Here is a 23,099-nt window from a genome sequence, read left to right on the forward strand (position 1 = left end):
CGTTATGGTTCACTACAAAATTATGATCGAATGCAAATTAGGTGATCTCGTTAAAGAATATATTTGCTTGTAACGTTTATTATCTCTTTTTTTCTTTGCAGTTACCTCATGCAAAAGAACGAATAAATGACGAACATAAATACATGAGTTAAATTTAATCGCTGTAAATGTATGCGATAGTATGATTTTCGTGAAGGGAAAGAGATATCTTGTGGTCGTCGAGTTAAACTTCGATATATTCTAATTTGTCGGTAGGCGGTCACGATTAGGTGACTCCCGTCTCTCTTCGTAGTTTCTCCATCTCTCTCTCTCTCTCTCTCTCTCTCTCTCTCTCTCTCTTTCTCTTTCTTTCTCATTGAATTCATTCGAGCGAACAATATGCACACGTGTATACACGAACATATATACAAGCAAAGACGATATTCTCGATGCATCGACCTATCTTGCATCTCGTCGGTTAATAATTTTCCAGTCGAGAACTCTCAATAAGAATTTCGACGAATCGTTTACGCGAAGATCTTTTTATATATCTTTATAAGCGTTATCTATCAATCGTTTACACCCAACACTTGTTTTTAATCGTCGTCCGTTTTAATCGAAGTAGAAGAAAAAATAAAACAAAAAGAGGAGATTGGCTAAACTGAATCAAACGTTTTCCTCTTTTAAATTCTTCTTCCTACTTCCCTTTCTTTACCTTTTTATTTATTGACTCTGTTTTCTAACTCTAACTATCCTTTTCTTTTTTTTTAGTCTTTCACTCTTCCTCTCTCTTTTCCTCTTACATTAGTTGTATCATGTCGGCACGGTCGCCTTTGATCGAGCACCGGTGGCCCCGATTCACACTTGGCTTTTAGCGATAAAAGCCACCTCTAAAGATATCCTTATACACAGCTGGTTGTACGCAGAACCACTCGCATACGCAACCAAAAAGGAAGAAACTTGTATCGTGACCAGGTAGTCAACCCTCTTTTTAACTCCAACTTAATCGAGCGAATTCATTTGCCGTCTTCGTTTATTTTTCTGGTTCTTTTTTTCTCTTTTTTTTTTTTATTGCGATAACAGCATCACAAGAGAAAGAAAAAAATGATAATTAGAAAGAAGTCGACCTGTATCCTTGCGTGGAACAGGACCAAGTCGTTCGATCAATTAACGTGGCGCCAAAAAGCTTTGTATTCAAGAACATAAAGTTGAAGAACGCTTAGTTAGACATTTTCGATGGTCCTCGTTAGATTTATTTCTCTTGCTTCTCTCTCTCTCTCTCTCTCTCTCTCTCTCTCTCTCTCCCTCTTTGTCTTTCTTTCTTTCTTTCCCTATGAACGATTATTCAGTCGAGCGGTTAACCGCTTCCTGCCGTTAATATAGAAGATGCCACTTTGGTAGAGTCTCCAAGAAGAGTTGTAAGACGCCAACCCCAGCTTCCCTATACTAAATAGACACAATTACGATCGATTATCCAATATCTTCCTATCATTTAATCTCGGTCGAGAATGTTTCTTGTTAAGAGCTACGTGCCACTTTACTTCGATACGATGTACATATCTCTATTGTTCTCTTGACGACGAACATCATCTCTTCTTTATTAATAACATTTTAAATGAAGTTAATATACTCTTCAAATTTATTTGACTCATCTACACGAAAAACAGTAGGTATATAATATTCTATTAATTGTAACAAAAATAAAAATATATTCGATACTATGATATTAAATTAATGGTATTAAAATTACCATGTTTTTTTCATTAAAGAAATTCGACAATTATCTGAAAGATAGCCCAAAGTCATCGAAAATAATGGAGATTATTTTGAAGAATAACAGATGTGAGATTATTATTTGTTTAAAAAACACCAAAGTAATTGCTACATCTAATATTTGGTTAATAATAAAAGAAGATTTTTTATTTTTAAATAGAAAAATTCGTTGAAAAATATAAGTTCTTCATTAAACTAATCATAATATATGGACCAAGAAATAAAGTACGCCCCTGAAACTCGACTCGAGGTGGTATAGAATGCAGAGACTGATGTGGTTACTAGAGAGGGCCGAGAACTGACCCAAAAGCCGGGAGGCTACGCCGCGTTAAGGCCCAGACATGCATTTCGCTCTTTTGTGGCTCCGTCCGACCATTTCTCTTCTCTCTTTCTCTCTCTATCTCACTCCTCCTATTCCTCTCTCTCTCTCTCTAACTCATACACACACACACACATTCTATTTCCTATGAAATATATATTTCCACCTTCGTCGGTCCTCGTAACGGGTGCCGAACAGATCGAGATTTTGGGCCCTCTAGGTCCTCTTTTTTCTCCCATCGACTCGACTCCTTTTCTTGTATAGTCCTCCTCCTGTCGCATTTAAAAATTTGCTAAGGCGCCAGGCGAGAGCATTAAATGGACCATTCGTGGAACGACGAAAAGGGTTCATTCTAATCCAAGGATCTTGTTAAACCTCGCGAATTGTCGGCCTGCCTTCTCACACCTTTATCCAATGGCGAATATCCTTGAAAATATCCTTGTAAACCTGTTTCGTGATAACACACAATGGGAATCGTTTATTTTTACGCTATATGTACTTTCTTTATATTAATTACAATCTGTTATTCAACGTTATTGATATAAATTAAAACGCTATAACATATATATATATATATATATATAGTTACTACTACTATCCTATATTCTTTTCTTTCAAAAAAATATAAAAAAGAACAAATTTCGTAGAATCAAAGAATGCATATATGTCTTCAAAACCGTTTCATAGAATGTATCTACAATATAAAATTCATGAATGCCTCCCTCCATTGATATTTCTTTTTCTACTCAAAAGAAAATACGTTTCCAACAAGAAAGATTGAAGACATTCGAGACGAATGGGGACCCATGATTCGAGATTCAAATAAGGGGGAGAAGGCCCTCTACGATAGGACCTGGTCCTACCTTTATTGGCCATTGTCGCGCTTATTCGTGACCGTTCGATTGTGACGGACCAAGGCGAGATCTCCGTCGCCCTCGACTGCATAAAAACGAAGTAAGGGCTTCGCAGAAGAATAAGGAGAAGAATAAGAAGAAGACGAAGAAGCAGCCGGTCGATTTTAATCCCGAAATCCGGTTTGAAGAAACGAATTGTCGTCCACGGTTCTCCTCCTTTTTCGTTAACACGGAATTCAAAAGATTCTCTCTCGCTCTCCCTTTCTCTCTCTTTCGTTTCTTAACAACATTCTACCGATCCAACCACGAATAAGTAATACGCATAGCTTTCGAAGAAACTTGTACGAGTTTTTCTTTCATTTCGTGCCGCGCCAGATTTCAACTTCGTTGTCGGTCACGTTCGTTCTCTTGATTATTACCGAACCTTTAAACAACGTTTCCCGTGCAAAATTCATAAAATTCGTATGTCCGTATTTTATAATCATAATGATAAAAATTCATTTCTCTCTCGGAGAGAGAATTGATATTCTCAAAGATATTCGTAATGATTTACGGAGATTAACCAATGGCAGCAAGAGATTCTCGACAGTGGTCAATTGTTCGATATTATAAAAGACTCGTTTATTATTTTAGGTCATTTAGAGTTGCCAATAAACGACTTGTATTTTTTACAAAGAACAGTGAAATTGGAATTGAACGATCAGTGTTTCCGTTATCGATTAAAAATTCGAACGATATACATACATATATGTTATATACATATATATATACATATATGTATATAACGGGTAAATAACAATTAATTATAAATGTGAGTCAGTAAGTCAGTCAGTCAATCGTATAGGTGGTTCTTTGACGATCTCATAACTTGACTCGCCAGTAATACAAGACTAACAATAAACGATATACATATATGGCATTACTATAATTATAAGAATTCTTATCTTATCCTTATAATTTTCGTTGAGTAAGCTTGCTCATGCTACTCTAGCTCTCCGATCGCGTTGTCTAATTTTTCTTCATCTTCTTTTTTCTCCTTCCTCTTCTTTCTTCTCGGCTGACGCGATAAAAGCACGCGCGCGTGTAATTGAGCGCTTATGCACGCATGTGATAACAAAGAAAAAGAGAAAAAACAAATAGAAAACGACACAATGAAGAATTTTCGTCTTCACCGTACCGAGTCGCAATTTTGTACAATTGGTAATTTCTTTTTATTATTACAATCAAATGCAACTCTGAAAATTGTAAGGATGGTAATACATGCATACCTATATGCAATGATTTTTTGTGTGATGTAACTCATTGAAACGAGATTCTGGTTCTCATTTTTACGTTATTTTTAATGTTTCAAAAGCTAATAAGAAATATTTAATAAAAGAATAAGAAAAAATATAGTGTTCACATGAACCGGACAAAATTTGAATAGGTTATATGCATGTATTTAATTAGTAAGTGTATAAATTGTTACTTGCATACCTACTGTTTTTAATAATACTTTTTTAACCTTATATATAAAACTTTAGCATTTTCGTTAAAATCAGAAACAATTTAAAGAATCGTTTAATCGACTTACAATTAGTTATTGTTTTCAAGGGAATTATACATTACGGCATAATTTTACGTGCCACTCGATTCAATTTTGAAGTCATGCTTATAAAAGAGTACAGAAATACTTATATAAATATATATACTTTACTATATCGAATGGTGAATATCAATTTTAGTATTCCTGTAGAAGGTAAGTTGGGACACGCGCGACAATGCGCAAGGAAACTACTCCGACCAACGTTTACAGGCGTTTAAGAGCAACGGTTCAATTAGTTCCGGTAGAAGCAGCTAGCATGTGAACGCGGAACACACATAAGTGGTCTGCCGAGAGCGGGTGGTGAGTATCAGAGAGAATGAGACAGAGGAAGAGAGAGGAAAGAGAGAGAGAGAGAGAGCTTAAACACAGTATCCTTTGTACTCTAAAATTAAGTGATTCACGATCCGGAGACAAATTGTGCCAGGACTTATGAGTACGCGTCTATAATTTTCGGTGCGACATAATAATTTGCATTTTTATGAGCGATAAACGCGTTTAAGTAAGAGCGTATTCGCGCGCGCGCGCGCGTCTAGTTTTATACAACAACAAAAAGAGAGAAAGGAAGAGAGGAAGAGAGAGAGAGAGAGAGAGAGAGAAAAATCGATTATCATATCCTCGTAATTCATCGTTATTATCGAACATGATCCTTTAACGATTTTATTTTCATGTTCATAAATAAGTCGATAAAAAATAACAAAGTTAATATGCACTTCAATATAACAGCAGTACGAAGAACAAATGAAATCGTATCTGCTGTTCCTGATCGATTCGATAAAAGGTTAGAGACTGATGTATATGTATACATATAATTAGCGAGAAAACCACGTGCTGAGGACATCGCGAAAGGGGCAGAGTCGTTATATTGATAATCAACTAAACGCCCGCTGGTCGTCGTAAATAAGATCGAATAGTGATTTCAAACGCGTAGTATTAAATTATGATAAGTAATCATCGTGAAGTAACATAAACCGTACAAAAGTCTGTATCCATATCCACACAAAAATATTTTTCTACGAAGAAAATTCTTAGCGTTTATTAACCTTCCATAGATTAAATTATTCCATGATTATAAATAAATTTATATAACTTGTAACTAATGAATATTAACGTGTAAATAAAAATGAACGATACATTAATAATATTCGAAATTACTTCATTTATTCTGATTTTCTATAATATTAAATAGAAAAACATCTGGATATAGATATGTAAATTCAAAGTAACATAGAATTATAGATGGTTTAATGAAAAAAAAACGACTATGTAAATTCATATCTATTTCATTGTTAAACAAAAGAAATATTATTATAACTTATTCGTATTATAAATTGTAAAAAATTACGTAACTGCCGAAAGAATAATGTATGGTAAAATATGGGACGTTTTAAAAAAAATCTATTATATTGTCAAGCGCGAAACGACACGATAAGAAATTAATTTACATTTTTATTTAATATTATGTAAATACGTATTACATATTATGTAAAACATTAACATTCATTTACATTTTACATTCGAATACATTTGCGTATTCAAATATTCGGCTAGTTGATAATCATACGCGTATCGCATAGAAAATAATAGACAACTGAACACGAGTTATTCCTTTGCGAATACAAGTGTCAGTAGTAGAGATAGTAGAGCAGAAAAGAGAGAAACCTAAATAGCATCGAATCGTCATAAGATAGCATGAAGAACCGAGCGATCGAGGAAGGAGCGTAACTTTAAGGAAAAACTTATGCGCGCTCGCGCGCACACGCACTTTTGCATCGTTGCGTTCGAACGTGTCGGAAGTCGCGTTTCCATAAAAGCGTTCAACATCATTTCTAAAAATACATGTACGTAATTACAGAGATGGTTTAAACGGCGGAACGAAGCAGCGTCGCTTTTCAATCTGTATCGCGATCCTTCTTCATACATGGTACATGTAAGCAAAGTAGTAACATAGACAACACGTTAGGTGAGAAACTATATCAGTGACAATTACGATAAAGACAAATCGGTATATTGATTCTGATCGATAAACCATTTTAAAAATCGATAAGCGATTTCAATGAAAATCGGTATTATCTTTGACTTTCTTGTTGTTTCTAGATTATGTTTAAAGATAATGCTCCCGTCTATCGAGTTTATTGAAAAAAGAATGTGCGTAAGGAGAAAAGAATTTGTTAACTCTATACGATGCATTCGTTTGAATACATCATCACACGTATACATACACAAGTACCGAATCTTTATGAAGGGGACACGTCACCTTAGAGTATAAAAAAAAAGGGTTTTTTTGTGAATTTTTTATTCAGCCGATTTTATTAATATCATTATAAAGTTTTGGTATATGAAAGTTATATATCTGAACTATATTTATAAATTTTGTTGTGTAAAAAAATGGTAAATTGTGTTGTCTGTGGCCACTCTTCCAAGAGTCCAAAAAAAAAGGTGATTTGCGGTGGCCCTCACTGGCAAAAATTGGTTCATTTGAAAAAAAAACCAAGTGTTTTCTTTTAATTGAGATGTTTGCCCAGGGAATGAACGGAAAGAAATTTTTCTTTTTTTATTTTTTTTTTAAATAGTAGACTTTTTACGAAAAAATTTACTTTTTTGCAAAAAAATCGCCGATTTTTCGAAGAAAAAAAATTTGCATTTTTTCAAAATTTCATTTCCTAGATACGTGTATCTAGTATTACTGTACAAATTTTGGTAAAGATCGGCATAATGGTCTAGACGCAGCGTGGACCACCGATTTAAAAACGCGAATAGGAGAAATAAACGAATAAAGTTAAGATAATTCTTGTATTCATAATTACATTGAATCATCAATTTCAGGGTCATAAGAGGAACCCTCTGCTGCATCAGCAGCCTCTGCAGAAGTGATTTTCAATTGCCGTCGAGATTTTCCCGCCTCCTTCGTACTTTCTTGAGTGCGCTTGTATACCTGTATACGCAGCTGCTCGTATACCTGTTCTGGCCGCGCTACGGCGCGCTTCGCTTAAACTAGTACAGTTTCGTAAATAATGCACGGATCTTTACGAAAATTTGAGATAATATTTTTGAAATAATATTCTTTCAGAAAATCGAAAAAAAATCGATTTTTTGGGTGACATGTCCCCTTAATTCAATAGTTTCGTTAGTTTTAATTTATTATCTCAGGTATACAAGAATTTACATTATTATTTGAAATCAATCACACGGTTTGAAGTCATATCAATGGGTTGTAACAATTAGGGAAAGATAAAATTTAATCTATGAAATAAGCCAAACTACGATAAATCAGAGACGTCCGAAAAAATAATATAATTTTTGTAAGTTTGAATAAAAAATGAAAGAAAACTAATAGATGAGGCATTATGCTGAAAACTTATCAGATAATATCGAATAAATTTATCATGGCTCACAACCATGTATTCGATTTCTTACAAGCTATCAATTAATTGTCAATAAATAGCCACCAATTATAATTTATATATTTATGACACCGCGAAGAACATATTAGATAGTGTACTTACAATTAGCTACCTAAATGTTGGACTTACTTGGAAAAATTCCAAAGGAAAGATGCAGAAAGAGAGAGAGAGAGAGAGAGGAGGAGGAGGCTAATTAAACTGATAACTAATTAAAGAGTAATAGCGATACTTAAGCAATGGACATCAGCTTGGTGGGGTACCAGCATAAGAAGAGTCTTCGGTAAAAAGTATAACGACTGACGAATCTATACGGCTTCGTTATCTTTGTAAGCAGGTTCCGTAAGATCAGATCGATCGATTTTCAACTTCTTTGAAAGAATACTAATGACTTTCAATGTACAACATCGTTCGAGCGTAAAGTTATATCAACTAGTTAGTACTTAAGCACATACGGACCAACTATCAGGTTCATATAAATATACTTTCAGTGAAATCGCAATGTAATCAACAACTTTTGAAAAATAAAATTATAAAGATTAAATAAAAATCAACGATAATCGTCATCAACGTTTAACAAATCGCTTTTTGATCTAAGAAGCGACTTTCGAGCTATACGCTTCCTATTCGTTCACATTCTCACGCACTCCCGCCAATTAACCGGTCGGAGAGCAACGTTTCCTCTGATATTTTTATTTTATTTTCATAGAAGCAATAGGATTAGAAGATAGAACGTAGGAAAAGACATAAATACTCGTAAATAGTTACCGATCCCCTCGTTCTCGATTTAACTCCTTTTGCAACTAGCACAATTCAAACTATCTCCTTTTCGAATTGAAGAAATTGCCTTCTTTTCACGGTCTTATTGAGTTTTGCTGTTTGCTTACTACTATGCCGTGCGAATCTCCTCAAGAAGTCGATGAATCGTTAAGAGTTCACTTGCGTTTAATTGACCCATTAGATCCCGTTATTTCCACGAGTCGAACATTTTAATGTAAATGCGATACGAGTTGCATTTATGTAGTTGAAAACAAATTTCAAAGTACCGCTCGTTACTAACACGTTAATAAACAAATATAAATTAAAAGAAATATACAAAAATATTAATAAATTACTTTGAGAATAATAATTCTAATGACACGAGATTAAAAGATGCAAACATAAAATAAATACGTGCAAACGCTTTCAGATCAAACTTTAAAAAGAAAGAAAACAAAGACTCCGTATAAGTAATCATTTAAGATAAGATCGAAAAGTATCTTTTCCTTTTTTTTTTTAGAAAAAAATGAGCAGTAGCTCATTCTCGTTTTTTCTAATAGAAAAAAGATTTCAGATTCAAGTTGAGTTCTAGTTCTCCGTTGGCGGTGACGCGAGGAGCATAGACATTCGCGCCTTTCCAAGGAGCAGCTCCCCTCGCTGCTTCTCTTGGCTCAAACTCTCTGAAGCTCTGGAGCCGTAGTAAGCGGGTATACATACTGTCGTGGCTCGTCACGCGGGAAAAAGAGAAAGAGAAAGAGAGGAAAGATCTCTCGGGGCTGTGCTCGTCCCGGCACGGTGGCGCCCGCAGGGCGCCGTCGCGCGCTCTTCCCCCACTTTATCGACCTGACGCCAGGCCCGCATTGGTACGTGGAGCTTAGGCTCACAATCCTAACATATTATTCCTGTTTCTTTTTTTTTTGTTTTTTATACAGTTTCTCGTTACAAATCTACTCAACTATGTCTAACTATCGAAGAAATCAAGAAAAATATATCGATGATGCGTAAAACGAATAGAAAAGGGAAAAAGAAACGATAAAAAAGTTTCATTTGAAAAATACATAAAAAGAAGGTAAAATTTATTGATTTTTCAATTGAAACTGCATAGGATTAGGACAAAAAATGGACATATCCGCACGCGTATGATATGCATTAATGCGGAGTAGTAGATTCATAAGAGGTGAAAAGTCGAGTACATACGTATGTATGTTTCTCTTCGAAGAATTACACACTGCTCGACACGACTCGAATCGAAGCTCGGCCGCGAATCCGCGAGTATTTGCGCGAAACCGAATGTGTTTTGCGTCTTTTTCTCTCCTTTGTCTCTCTTTCTCTTTTTCTCATTCAATCTTTACGAAGATGAACGAAATCGCACGAAGCGGTGGTATCCCCCACCAAAAGTTAGCCGTTCGGCGCTGTCTCAACGAATAGAAACGAATGGAGCCGAGTTTAATCGAAGCATCCGTGGCCTGCGCCTTGCGAGTTGACGCCGAGCAGACTACGTCACAGTGAAGTATGTGCTCTCGAGTGTAGAAAATGGCTGAGCTCTCCGCTACCCCGGGTCGGCGCGGATGTAAATACGGCCTGTGGTTCGGCCTGGGAGTGTTTGTCGCGAGATTTATCGGTGGTGAGTAAAGAAAAACGTAAACGCAATTAAGGCGACGAATATTACAAATTGATCTCCTGATCGAAAAACAGTGCGAGTTTTCGTGCTAAACGGTAGATGAGGAGAGGAATCGATCGGAGGATATGCAGAGGGACTGTGCGCGAGAACGATTGCTGTCCGTTCGCCTTCTGCCACACATATGTGCGGACACACTCTCTCATACTCTCTCTCTCTTTTTCTCTCTCTCATTCACACAACATATCCACACACAATAATATCCGTCCCCTCTCCCTTTCTTTCTTTCCCTTTTTCTGGCAAGAAAATATCACATCCCTCGTTTCTTCCCTTTGTCGCTTGTGTTTCGTAGAGTGGTTGCATAGTGCGGAGAGAAATGATCCCTCTCGCTCTTCCTCTTCTCCCTTCTTCTTCTATTTCTTCTTCTTCTTCTTTTTCTCCTTCTCCAATTTTCGAGAGATCGTCGTCCGGCGCGCCCTCGATCCTTCCTTCTTTTCCTCCACCTAGCTTTTTGCTCCGATTTCGAAGACGTCTCGAGGACGGAACAAGACGACTGTGACGACCCCCTTCTCTCTTTTTCTCTCTCTGTCTATCTGTCTGTCTATCTATCTGCTTTTCCCTCTCTCTCTTTTTTCATCGTCTCTCATTTCCATTGCAAGAGATCTCCCTTCGCAACGTGCGTTTTCCCATCTCTCCATTTCTGTCTCTTTTCTCTTTTTTCTCTCTCTCTTTCTCTGAGCCTTTCCGAACACGCTGAAAATAGTGTGACGTCTCTCCTACGTGTGCGTGCCGATCTCCTCGAGCTTCGTCTTATCCACTAAGATAATACACTTCTCTCGCTTTCTCTCCGCAAACGTACGCACGTTTTTAACCCTCGAGAGAAAGAGAAAAAGAGAGAGAATGATTAGATGCAGAGGTTAGGGACTGAAATACCAGCAGTCTTTAGAGATTCCCGACGCCACCACGAAAATTCGTTTCGTATCCCTTCTCAGAAGATTCTTTTCTTTTTTATTCTTTTCCATCTGTATCCCCTTACTCTTTCTTTCTTTTTTTTTCCTCAAGTTTTTCCTAAATTTTTTTCCTCACAGGATATAGCATACCAAGAACACTTTTATCATAATCTCGTTAACGCGAACACATGATTTGATCAATCTTATTATTTGTAGAATTTAGCTCATTGGACAAGATCAATTTGTTGCATGAAAACTGTGTAACAGTAAGATATTGTAAAGACACACTTTGATAGCATATTATTTTTCCTTTCTCTTCGTTCTTTCCTCTCTTTCTCTCTTTCAATCTTTCTCTCTCTCTCTCTCTCTCTCTCTCTCTCTCTCTCTCTCTCTCTTCATTATAGCGCGTCTCGCGAACATCGCAACATCCTGTTTCGATGATTCCTGCAGTAACCTCAATGACGTTCTAAAAACGTCGTGCTGTCCGTTTGCTACTTTCTTCCGGTCCATCGTGAGTTCGTTAATTACATGTCTTTTTCTCGGCTCATATGCTAATCGACTTGTTTTTTAAATGACAGTGTAGCCTGTTAACAGTAATAGAATTTCTCGTTATCTTATGTTCGTTCTTCTCTTTCGTAAATATATCATTAAACTAAAAGCTTTTTATTTTTATTGTTGTTATCGATAAATTCGCTTATAAAATAAACGGTTTCTTAACTGCGAACATTGAAATCCGTGGATCGTACAAATCGATAATAGATTTTTTATTCACAATTCTTGTAATTATCTTGTTAAATATTGACGAAGATAAATCCGCGACTTTTGATAGTTAATCCTGAATTTTCTAACGATAATATAAAAACATTACCAAATTATTACAAAGGTATAAGTTTAACTATTCCATATTTTTTTCCTCTAGCATATATTATAAGATTTATAAGAGACATCTGTAAATTGTTTTTAACCAATAAAATAAATTAGATCTTCTCTGCGATCTCGAGGACACGCGAGAATCTCATATCCTTCTTGATATCCTGTTAAACGATGAAAGATTATCAGATAACTGCCATTTGATCTTTCTTCGATACGCTTTTGTATTTATTTATTATCTTATCGTCGTCTTGGAATTCTTTTTCAAAATAATATGAAAGAAGTCGATGAAATATATTAAATATTGATTTACAACAACGAATCGAATGCTTTATTATTAAGCTCCTCGTAATTGATTGCTTATTTAAATGAGATAAAAGGATAAATAAACTTTTATTCGATAGCATTGAACAACATTAACGTTTGCACAATAAAAACTAAAAAACAAAATATTTCAAATCTAAAGAATCGTGACATAAGGATATACTGGATTCTGATTCGATTGTACTAATGTAAATGTATAAGTATTGACCAATCGCAATTCAGTGCAACTAGCGTACATCTTACGTCATACGTTTTTACGTTTCAGAATCAATTTTCCTTGCTGTGTATTAGATACATAAATAGAGATGTATAAATATATATATATATATTTATATATTAAAACGTATATACGTTAGACAGTGCGTGTTATCTTATAGCCGTATTGAAGTTGATTTCGACGTAAAATACTCGACGGATTGGAATGAAATCCGCGGGAACGTCATCTTCGTCCTAATGGCAAGCAAATATTTAAAGATAATGATAAGGAGGCGCCGCGTTAAACTAGATTTTCATGGATGAGTTATTAAGAGAGATAGAGAAAAAGAAATAATAAGATTTGTATCACATAAAATATTATATTAATAATAAATTAACAAATACGATATTTTTGTTTACTTTTTTAAAGTAAAAGGAAAACAATGAAAAACTAAAAAAAGTTTAGCAAGATAAACGAATGAAAAATAAATGCTTCATCATGAGCCCTTCGTTAATCGTTTATCCGATGTTATGTAGTACATAAGTAAGGTGCACCTATCGCACGTGTCCACAAGTTTAGCTTTTATTTTTACTCAAGATAAGAACAGGTGTTAGGCTTTTTCCGAGACTAGGAGTTGGCTGTTAAATTATCAACTTCCAAATATATTTCTTCTCTTTGAAATGAATATTTTGATAAATATTTTTTTTCTTTTCATTGTTATTCGAATCATAATAAATATAATAATATAATTAAAATTTAGATAATAAACATCGAACTCTTATTATTTTGAGTACTCGTAGAATAAAATTGGTGTAATAAAAACGGACTTATAGTTCTAAACGTAAACTAAAAAACAAACAGAAAGAAACTGGTTCGTCAAAAAAACTTTATTTGCATAATTACGAAATCTCTCGCCTTATAAATGAAGTAAACGATAAATATAACGACGTATGTATATAAAATGTGCGTGCATGAGTACACACTAAATACGTGTCGTCGATCATTTGAGAAAAAAGAAACTAACCATTTTTACGGAGAATCACTTGACTCAAACCTTTTCGAAATTCAGATCTTACGGACGTAACAAGTTATCATCGGCTGATATCACTGCTCAAGCTTGCCACGATTACTAATACCGATTTAATTTTATAGCAAAAAATGCACAAATCCATGTATAGAAGTACATATATACAATTTTGAATAAAAGTATTAACACAAATTCAATTTTTCCATAACATTCACCGTAAATTTGTTGAAGGTACGATTCTTTAATTAATTTTTGTTTGAAAATAAATCTTTCGAGTATAAAAAGTATTATTAGAAATCATATAGATTAAATATGAATCTGTAATGAATTTCCATCGTTTACAATATATTCATACTTCAGATTTAGAAGATTATAAGAAAAATTAGTTAATTTCAGTTATATATATAGGAAAATTATATCTATGTTTTTATTGTACTTTATATATACCAACGTGTTATACTTAAAGCTTTTTTGTGTTTACAATTGTACATAACGTTCACACACATGCTCGTTTCTAAAATAAAAATTAGAAAATGCAATCGGAAAGAATTTTCTCCAAAAATGAAACCAGAGATGATGAAAAAATTATTTGCAAAGTATATCAAGCAATCGCTCTCAAATTGCAGTCAACAATTAATTTCATTGACTGGATGTTGTTGATGGAAAAGTACTCGTTCTTCACCTCGTTTCTCCTTTTCATTTTCATTTCAAGATACACAAGGATAAAAGACGAAACATTCTTTTACTCTCTTTTTCTCATTTTGTCTCTTATTCTGTTTCTTTATCATCGAGACGCTCGATTAAATGTTCGAAAGATGTGTGTTCTCACCTTAATCTCACCTATCTAAAATTGTGCCAGTAATTATAACAGTGAACTAAATAAAAGAAATTAATTTCATGATTTATTTTATATTATAACTATCTATTAGGTATAGCAATTAATTAAGTAATATAAAGTATAAAAATAAGTAAATATAAATTATAATGTATAGCAACTGTTCAAAGCCACTTTTTGTAATTTTATCTGGCTATGACCTATTATATTGATTTAAATAATAAATAAAACAATATTTATAACTATAATTGTAGTAAAATCAAATGAAACAAAGTAATAACATTTAATGCTGAATTTTTATAAAAAATTTAAAACTTTGCCATTTGACTGATTGTTTTACATTACAACTCATTCATCATCGATAAATAGACTTATCTGAATTTACGTTTCACACAGAAGATAAGTTATAAATAATCTTAAATAATTTTATGTTCGAACTATCAGTACTTACGTTCCGATTGCAATCGTAACTTTTTAAAGAGGATTAAAAATTCGCTTTTTATTGAAAAACTTTCCTTAATAAAAAACACCTCGTACGATAATGGTTATCTGTAACGGATAAGAATAGCTTAAATTTACCTTTCAGTCTTCTATTAATTGTAAGTACGATAATAACATTTGAGCTCTTGATATCAAACCTAATCATTAATTTTATATAAACTGTACTACAATTTTTAATGGAAATAAAATAGAAAGATTAATATCATAAAAAGAATTTACTGATAAGTTTTAATTGTTCGTGAAATAAACGTTTGAACGACCTTGTCTAAAGAAATTCTTGTCGGAAGAACGATTTGAACAAATACCATATTATAAAAACCAGGAAAAATACCAAGGATCTGACATAAAAGACGGAAGTAAACATTTTATACTTACATGTACTTTCGATTCGTGTTTCGATTAAATCATGTATACAATATATACACATGTGTATATATGATTGACAATAACTGTACATAAGAACTGAAAAGAAGGAGAGAATATAAAAATCCCACTTAAACTTAATATATGGAAGAAAAATTTGTTTAGCTCGTAAAAAGAGCTATTTCACCCATCCTGGAAGACATTGTATGTTATATAAGTTACGCATTAACAAAGAAATTGTCAAAAGAAAAACGAGTGAATAGTACTATGGGGTGAGATAGGAATGGGGGATGTAGTTTATGAGTAACAACTACGAATAAGGTATAAATAATATCAGAAAGGTATAGAAATGTCGGGAAAATAAAATGCAATATGTTGCATAGTGTTGTACGCCAAGAGATTATGATACATAGTATAGCAAGATATTAGTTTAGGGAATAAAAGTTAAGTAGAAAGAGAGGTAGAGAGAGAGAATAGTAAATGGAGGGTAGAGTAGAGAGAGTGGGATCGCGCGTTACAGGACGGAACGGACGCAGAACGCATGGAGGATCGATCCGTCATCCAGATATTCGGGGAGATATAAATAGAGCGGTCACCGGAAAATAGACGCGCGAGGGAGTAATTCCGCGACGTAAGATAAGCGAGCTCTGCTGTCGTCTCACGGCTATCTCGCAATACTCGTAGCTATACCCACCCAACCAACCACCCTTCTTTTCCTTTTTCTTTCTTCTTCATTCAACGCATCGTCGCTCTCCTCTTCCTTCTCTTCCTCCTCCTCCTGCTCCTCCTCCTTCTTCTTCTCCTTCTCATTTTTTTCTCGACACTCCGTGAACCGCTTAACCAGCAATTCCCTAATTCCGAAGATAAGATCTCGTTCTCTCGCGTTTCTCGCGATTCTTTCATTCCGTCCTTGTCTTTTCTTATCTTTTTTTTTACTCTGTTTTAACAATGCAATAAATTACCACACTCGTAAATTTCATCCCCTTCTTTTTCTTTTATTCTTCTTTCTTTTTAATCTTTTGCTTTTCCACACGTAATCGATCGAAGTACTTATGAGTAAGACAACTACTGGCAACAACCTCTTTGGTATTCTAAGTACTCGGTACTATTCTCCAGATATAGAAAATTGTTTGAGTCCTATCCGACTCACTAGGTACTCTAATACCCAAGTAAGATGTCCAATCAAATGAAAAATATTTATTTAATAAATTTATAATCATATTTATGTTGCACGTATTATTATTAACCATAGCATTCACTTTAAACACTGATATTTAAATTTTTATGATCATATAATGTTCACACTAAATGGCCGTTCTATTTTTAAGTATGTAAATTCTTCGAAATTGTAAAAAGAACTTCTCTTCAACCGGCCTATCAATAAAATACAATTAAAATCGATTACTTCAACAAGTTCGTTGACTTAGCTTCTAAAGTAACATGCCACCCACGCATATATATCTCATTACGATTTCAAAATCAAGATATCCAATAATGTTGGGAATGAAATTATTGTATACTTTTAGTTCATTAAATACCATTATGTTTTATCAACGAACCAAAAACGGATAACTTTCTTGTTCCTTCTGATGACTGTTCATTCGTTGAGAGTCGTGGGTAGTGATGCTTGTCCGCCTACGCGACACATCGATGCTTGGCAAACCTCTTTCGAATTCATTCAATATTAAATGGTTGATTCTACATATATGTTTACAATTAATATTGTTTCTTTATAAAATTTTTTAATCTTAAAACAATGTTTATATTTCTGATTAACATGTTCTTTAACATTTCTTTTTTCCTTTCCTTTTTTTAACCATCTTTAATTTATAGAATTTGTTTATGAATATACAACTTCAAAGTTATATTAAAAACTTATTTTACCTTATAACTGTATAATTATTAATAAACTAAATATATTGAACAGCCCAATATATATTTGTTTTTAGTTTAAACAACCTACTAAATGACATTGTATCTTTTTACTTTCCCTTTTACGGATTCGAGTCACTTCTCTACTAACAGGTCTTTTTACTGGCTATATGAAGTCAACAATCGCACGATTCTGTGTTTCTGAACGGATCACTCATTCATTTTACTAATGAATGTACGTTGCTTGACTTTGGTGATCTGACAGAAATTAGTAATCCAACGTGGCTAAACCATTGACTATTAAATTATATAATATACTTATATATTTCGATTAACATATACTATAAAATATTGATTCTTTGAAATAAATAAACGTTTTTTCTTTCTTTCAGTATTGGGAATAACTTGCTACTGTGAGGGACACTGTCCAGACGACCGACAAAACGGTACTTGCGAAGGAAGACCCGGTGGACATTGTTTTAGCGCTGTAGAAGAAGTTTGGGATGCTGAGATTAGAGAATATGTTCCAGAATGGTCCTTTGGATGTTTGCCACCGGATGAAGAGGGTTTCTTGCAATGTAAAGGCTACCTCGTTCCACACCTAGAAGGAAAAAACATAATTTGTTGCAACAAGACGGCTCTTTGTAATAAGGAATTATTTCCAGAATACAAGCCTCGTCCTACAGCAACACCAGATCCAATTGCTATTGCCTCTGGAGCATCTATTATCATATTAGCTGCTTCGTTGTCTGTGTGTTTAATGATTATTTTCATAGCAATAGTAATAATATATCATAGATATAGAAGAAAAGAAAGAGGCCCATGCTTAGTACCTTCTCAAGGAACACTTAGAGATTTTATTGATCAGAGTAGTGGATCAGGCTCTGGACTACCTCTTTTAGTACAAAGAACTATAGCTAAACAGTTGGCTTTATCATTGTGCGTTGGAAAAGGTAGATACGGCGAAGTATGGCTAGCACGATGGAGAGGAGAAAAAGTCGCAGTAAAAGTCTTTTTTACTCTGGAAGAAGCTTCTTGGTTTCGTGAAACTGAAATCTACCAGACTGTTCTAATGAGACATGATAATATCTTAGGCTTCATTGCCGCTGATATCAAAGGAACAGGATCTTGGACTCAAATGTTATTAATTACGGACTACCATGAAAGAGGTTCTTTACATGATTATTTACAAACCACTGTACTAGATCATGCAGGCCTATTGGCTATTTGTCTTTCCATTGCATCGGGTGTTGCTCACTTGCATACAGAAATTTTTGGAACTCGTGGAAAACCAGCCATAGCTCATAGAGATATCAAAAGCAGAAATATTTTAGTTAAAAGGAATGGTGAATGTGCTATTGCTGATTTTGGTTTAGCTGTACGTTTTATAAGGTATGTCAGTTTTTCTAATTATATGTATATCATCTTTAATTCATCAAAATGTTGTATTTCTAAAAACGTATTGGTTATTATTTTAATTTAGTGAAAGCGGAGAAATCGATATTGCGCCTAATACGCGAGTAGGAACCAGAAGATATATGGCTCCAGAAGTGCTGGATGAAAGTTTGAACACATCATCGTTTGATGCTTTCAAAATGGCAGACATGTACTCTGTAGGATTAGTTTTGTGGGAAGCATGTAGACGTTGTGTAACAGGTGGTAAGAATTCTATAGTGGAACCATATGCATTACCTTATCACGATGTTGTCCCAAGTGATCCAGATTTTGAAGACATGCGATTAGCTGTATGTGTAAAGCGTTTACGTCCTATTATCCCAGCAAGATGGGATAATAATCCAGTAAGTATTATTTTTATATATTCTTATATATGTAATATATTTCGAAACATTAACATTAAAAAGAAAATTAGTATTATATGAAGCCATTCACAGGCCAAAGCGATTAACTCCACTTTTAGAATTTTTTAATTTTATTATCAAAGCACTTCGTCAATACTTAAATTTTTATATTTAAAATAAATTTCCTAAATAATTAGACTTATACCGCTAAATGACAACTTTTGTTGTCATTTGCTTGTAAATGTTTTGTTTTGTTGAAATAATTAATTTGCAAATGAGAGGCTCATATATATATATATATATATAATATTATTATTATTGTAATTTAAAAATATTAAAATGTTCTTTTAATTATCTTTTTTCAGATACTCTTTGCATTGAGTAAGCTAATGATAGAGTGTTGGCATGCAAATCCTGCTGTGCGTTTAACAGCACTTCGTGTTAAAAAGACAATGTCAAAATTACATATTGACAATACTATTAAAATCGTGTAGTGCTTGGTGCTTACTCAAAAAACTGTTATTCTCATCTCTTAGATAAAAAAATATGTTCTGCCCCTTGTAAATATACCCTTTGTGTACATAGAACTATTTACAGACTGCAGCCTGAAGACTGAGTACTAAAATTTACAAATACATGAAGATGGACAAGAATGTACGTGCATTGCGTCTGCATCTGCAGCTACGTGGATATGTGTGTTTCTGCGTGAATGTGTGGTGAATAATAATATGAATTTTCGAATGTAATTACGAATATAATGTATATATATACATGGCGAGTCAATGTAATTCGCCCTGTATACATATATATTATATATAAATATAAATATATATAAATATATCTATGTATATCTATATCTATGTATATATATACATAGATATAGATATACATAGATAAATAATTTTTTCCGTGAATCGCGCCAAAATTATAATGTATCAAAATTCTGACGCGTTTCACTGTATTAAAGTTGGTTAAGTATGTAATCAAAGAAAGCTACTACTTATTATTAGATACAAAAATATTATTATTTCCACAAAGATGTTCATTTTAAATATGGAGAAAGCTGTTCATATATTTAGAAATAGATCTAGCATATAAAATCAAAATAAATGCAAATAATATGAAACTCATTTAAAGAAATATAATTAGGATAAATAAAATACAAATCGCGTATATAAAAATGCCTGTTCTTTTATATCTATCTTAACTACTCTAAGAGACTATGAAACACTTCAGTACTTTCAAAACAAATTTCTATAAATATTAGTATTCCAAAATGTTTGTAATTATCTCCACTTTCAATATGTCATAGTATGCTAGTTCTGTTTCTGAATACTTTTAGAGGCAATTGCTTTTATGGAGATTAGTTATGTTTATTATTGTGAATATTATTAAATATTTTTAAAAATATAAAAGGCAAAAAATCGATATTAAATATTATTACATTGAAATATGGAAGTACAAAAAAAAAGTCTAATTATTGTATTTTTTATGCCTCCGATTGTTTAATATTGTTATGACTTTTCTGTTATTTGACATAAAACACGTCATGTGATTTATTTTCTACTTGCATTGGTATTTTATTCTATTGTAATTAACAAGCGTCGACCACTGCAGGATAGTATAAATTATTATTCCTTTAAATGTAATCACATATTTTTTTAGTATCTATTAATATAATACAAAAATTTCAATATTGTAAAATATAAACAATGAGAAAGTACTTTAAAATCTGATAATTTTTCAAATCTACTAATTCGTTAAATTCTTCTAAAGTTTCTTTAGACAATTATTATATACTTGTGTATTACCATAGGTAATTATACTTTGACTTTTAGAAATGCGATAAATTTAAAAAATTGAATAATATATCAGTTAATATATTGTATAATTAAAATTGATTGTTATGATCTTGTTTTATAAGTTTCAAATGCCATAAACTAATCTGTATTATCTGTACAGTATATAATTTAGCTTTCTAATTTGTACAAACAAGCATGTTAAATCAAATAGCGATGAAACTATTGCTATAATGTCAAAGAATGATTTTAAGTCTATGGTTGTTATACCAAATTAAAGTATAAAAAGTCATATTTGTGAAAGTAAACTAATGTATCTTGCGCTTAAATTTTAAAACGATCAGTTTCTTACTACTAAATATTCTTATCTACATTTTGGGGTAAGGAGCAGCATAGAACAATTAAAATCAGGTATTAAATCAACTATCTTTATAGTGCAATAATCATTGTTTTATATAAAAAATATTATTTATCAAAGTGATATAGTTTTTGCATATCTATAATATCTATTGCACTCAATTGTAAAGATTTAACCATGAAAAAGTTGTTACTATAATTTTATAAACTATAAAACCAGACTTTTGGTCGTTGACTCAACATTGTTATGTTATTAAATATGATTCCCATGTACTATAATATGGGAATAACTGTTGCATATTATCTTATATCTTCTGTAGGAAGATCATTGTAATTATATCAAAAATTGTAGTTATTAGCTAGTTGATTGAAAGTAATGAAATTTATATTTTTAACAAGTATTAAACAATATCATCTTTTTCCATATACGTTCATTTTATTTATTGCAAGTACATACTGTACATTCCTTATAACACTCTTTGTAAAAATAGAAATTAATCCCTCAGAATATTCGAAATATGACAATCTAACGATAGCAACAATTTTACAGACAACGTCTTGGAATTTTTTTTTGGTAAATCAATTAATGTGCGCGTGACACCGCAAGTCTTAAATTATTATATAATATATTTTTAAGATTATTAATAGCATTTAATTAAAAAAATTAAATGGGGCATTATATCTATACATAGAAAATAATCGGTTTAAATATCCAGTTACATACACTGATTCTTAAAGACAATCTAATATAATCTAAAAAATTACTTATACTCAATAGCGCGTTATTCGTAGTGAGGCATATTTCAAGTTTGATAAACAATAAAAAAAACAATTCATTATTACTAAAATTATTTTTTATTCCTTATATTTTTTCTTTACATTGTACATTTAATAAAGTATTTCTCATTATATTTCTTAATAATAAAAGTCAATGAATAAATTAAAATATAAAATTAAATAGGAGTAAAAATTATTTATATATCTACATATATATAAAGATTGATAACAAAACAGAAAACTAAATATTATATAATAAATAATTATTGTGTATCTTATCAATATTGGCAATTAAACATCTTTTTTAAACCTTCTATTATTTCTACTCATACATATATAACACAAATAACGTATAAAGAATTCATTATTGTAGGATTAAATGAGCCACTCACATTTGCCAAATCGATTAACTCTACACAACAAAAACTAGACAAAAATAATAAAGTAATTTACATTATCGTATCACTTATTATTTAACGATCATAACAATTGTCTTCATTTAATGGTGTTAAGCTTAATTTTTAAGGAAATAAATAAATAAACAAATTGCTCTAAATAAACATAGTAAACACCGATAAAATATTAATATTTTTTATAAGGACATAAATATGTACATAAATCTAATAGGAGTGAATCCTGTTTGTGATCAATTGTGACGGTAATAAATAATACTCCGCATACATTTGTTATAAATTTTGAACGGTGTATGAAATAAATTTCTATTTTATTTAAAATATTGTTGTTTCGAGACTAGCTCACTAGCTAGTGAGTAAAAAAATAAAGCTTTCATAAAAATTTAATAAAGTCATCTCTTCGCTTAAAAATTTACCTATGAAATGTTCATAAAAATTGATTAAAAATTGCATCTAAATTTATTATATAAATATATAATATATGAACTGCGTATAATATGTACGAAAAATAGAGGGAGAAAGATGCTTCGATCTCCAATGCTATCTCTGTCTAATGGCGTCGTAGAGGGGAATAAATTTCGTTGATTGGTGGATTATAAATGAATAGAAAGAAATGAAAGATATGAAAGGAGAACGGTTAGTTTAATAATTATATAGAATAAAACTTTTGTTAAACTATGTGCTTAAACTGATACCCGATAACATAACGATACCATAGGTGTATTGTGTCA

General features: G+C 32.5%; 1 protein-coding gene and 1 long non-coding RNA gene across 3 annotated transcripts; one reads left to right on the forward strand and one right to left on the reverse strand.

Moving 5' to 3' along the window:
* Positions 1-58: 58 nt before the first annotated feature.
* Positions 59-8,670, reverse strand: LOC107064336 (uncharacterized). The gene is made up of 2 exons (XR_001475472.2): positions 4,622-8,670; positions 59-2,518 (listed from the first exon to the last, which is right to left on the reverse strand). It is a non-coding gene; the product is annotated as an uncharacterized LOC107064336 (long non-coding RNA).
* Positions 8,671-9,132: 462 nt separating this feature from the next.
* Positions 9,133-21,604, forward strand: tkv (serine/threonine receptor kinase thickveins). 2 transcript variants are annotated; one of them, XM_015316951.2, is made up of 4 exons: positions 9,133-10,291; positions 17,616-18,615; positions 18,707-19,022; positions 19,388-21,604. In XM_015316951.2, the coding sequence occupies exons 1-4, from the start codon at positions 10,201-10,203 to the stop codon at positions 19,514-19,516; spliced, it is 1,536 nt and encodes a 511-aa protein (XP_015172437.1). In that variant the 5' UTR covers positions 9,133-10,200; the 3' UTR covers positions 19,517-21,604. The 2 variants fall into 2 exon arrangements, with proteins under 2 accessions (XP_015172437.1, XP_089034503.1); XM_089178377.1 differs by lacking the exon at positions 9,133-10,291 and adding an exon at positions 10,298-10,471.
* The last annotated feature ends 1,495 nt before the right edge of the window (positions 21,605-23,099 follow it).

Source organism: Polistes dominula, unplaced genomic scaffold (genome assembly GCF_049000335.1).
Source record: "Polistes dominula isolate Pdom_NZ unplaced genomic scaffold, Pdom_raw_medaka contig_77, whole genome shotgun sequence".
Classification (NCBI taxonomy): domain Eukaryota; kingdom Metazoa; phylum Arthropoda; class Insecta; order Hymenoptera; family Vespidae; genus Polistes; species Polistes dominula.

Coding starts and splice junctions, on each gene's coding strand:
- tkv (XM_015316951.2), top strand. CDS start 10,201: ATGGCTGAGCTCTCCGCTACCCCGGGTCGGCGCGGATGTAAATACGGC. Junction 18,616..18,706: donor TTAGCTGTACGTTTTATAAG/GTATGTCAGTTT, acceptor ATTTTAATTTAG/TGAAAGCGGAGAAATCGATA. Junction 19,023..19,387: donor CAAGATGGGATAATAATCCA/GTAAGTATTATT, acceptor ATCTTTTTTCAG/ATACTCTTTGCATTGAGTAA.